The 1,601-nt window shown below is 68.6% G+C and overlaps 1 protein-coding gene across 2 annotated transcripts in view; it reads left to right on the forward strand.

The window, feature by feature from the left end:
• The first annotated feature begins 209 nt into the window (after window positions 1-209).
• E2f3 (E2F transcription factor 3) overlaps window positions 210-1,601 on the forward strand; it is a 91,756-nt gene continuing 90,364 nt past the window's right edge. The window contains exon 1 of one of the 2 annotated variants that reach the window (XM_008847585.3): window positions 210-984. In XM_008847585.3, the coding sequence (XP_008845807.1) occupies window positions 607-984 (378 nt within the window). In that variant the 5' untranslated portion in view covers window positions 210-606. The remainder of the gene's footprint in view (window positions 985-1,601) is intronic. The other variant, XM_029570657.1, reaches the window with a different exon arrangement.

Consider the following 1,601-nt stretch of genomic DNA (forward strand, 5'->3'; position numbering starts at 1 on the left):
GCCAATCAGGCTGGGCTATGCAAATAGGGGCCCGGGTCACCCCGGTAACCGTGATGCACGGCGCCCAACGGGGACCAGGCAGCTGTGCTCTCGCTCCACGATTGGCGCCGAGGCCCAGCGACGGGGACCCAATGGGCTGTGGGAACGGGGCTCGGCGGGTCGAGGGGCGGGGATATGCAAATATGGTTTGAAAAGCCGGCGGGAAATCTGAGTTTCGCGGGAGGACCTTGGCGCGTAAACCGTATCCCTTCATTCATTGTCAGCAGCAGCTTCCTGGAGCCATTTTTCAGCAGCCGGCCGCAGCACCCGGGCTGCCGCCGCCGCCTCGCAATCCATTGCATCGGCCGCCCCCGCCGCCTCCATCCCCTCTCGGGGCCAGATATCCGTGCGGCCGGGACCCTCCTCTCTCCAGACCCCCGATTATTTTTGGCCCCCGGAGCCCGTGCGGTGCGGAAAAAATAAAAAGAAAAAAAGAGAGAGAGGGCTCGGAAGCGCCGGGCGGGGAGGCGAGAAGGAGAGACTTGGAAACTCCGGCTGCAAATAATAAAGAGATTGAAAGCAATACGTTCATATATCTTAACACTAACAAACCGGCAGGAGCGCGAGATGAGAAAGGGGATCCCGCCCGCCCTGGACCACTACCTGGTGACCGCCGGGGGTGGGGAGGGGGCGGCTGTCGTCGCCGCCGCCGCCGCCGCAGCCTCCATGGACAAAAGGGCACTGCTAGCCAGTCCCGGCTTCGCCGCCGCCGCTGCCGCCGCCCCGGGCGCGTACATCCAGATCCTCACCACGAACCCCTCCACCACGTCCTGTGCCACCTCCCTCCACGGCGGCGCCCTGGCCGCCGGCCCCCTGCTGCCCAGTGTCGCCGGCGCGGAGCCGGCCGCCGGCAGCCTCCTCTACACCACGCCGCACGGACCCTCCAGCAGAGCCGGGCTGCAGCAGCCACCAGCGCCGGGACGCGGCGGCGGCGGCGGCCCTCCGGTAATACCTCCCTCCAGCTGCGCCCCCAGCCCCCGGTGGGAGGTGGGGGTCCCCGGCGCGGGGTGGCGGGGCCGGCCGCGGGGAGCGCGCCAGGCCGAGAGCACCGTGGGGCCTGATGGCTGTCCCTCCGGCGTGGGCTCATTGTTAGAGACTTAGGGTGCTGCCGGGCCGCGGTGGGGAAGACAGGGGGACCCAGGCAGGCGCGCGGGGCAGTGGGGAGTCGGTGTTTGAGAACCACATCCAACACTCCAAAACTTTTGGCGCCCCCCCCCACTTCTTTTCCTGCACTTTTCCCTACCCCCACTCTCCCCTCCGCTGCAACTCGAAGCTTCCTCTTTCTCGGGCGTAGGAAGGGGTCACGCCCCGGATGGAGAAGGGGGTGGGGGAGGGAGTCGTGCACTGGGAGTGGGGGACCCCCAAGGGATGTGAACCGGGGCACCGGTGACCTGCAAGCCCCCTCCACTCCGGCCTCCGCTGCTCCCCCTGGGCTGCCGGGGGGGTCCCGCACGCGTGCTCCGGGCGCAGGGGCTGCAGCGCCGGGTACCTTCGGGGAACCTGGCTCACCGCAACAAAGGGGATCGGGGAGGTGCAGGGGGGCCCGGGGCGGGGAGGGGGAG

The sequence above is a fragment of the Nannospalax galili genome, unplaced genomic scaffold (genome assembly GCF_000622305.1).
Source record: "Nannospalax galili isolate Female #2095 unplaced genomic scaffold, S.galili_v1.0 scaffold1083, whole genome shotgun sequence".
Classification (NCBI taxonomy): Eukaryota; Metazoa; Chordata; class Mammalia; order Rodentia; family Spalacidae; genus Nannospalax; species Nannospalax galili.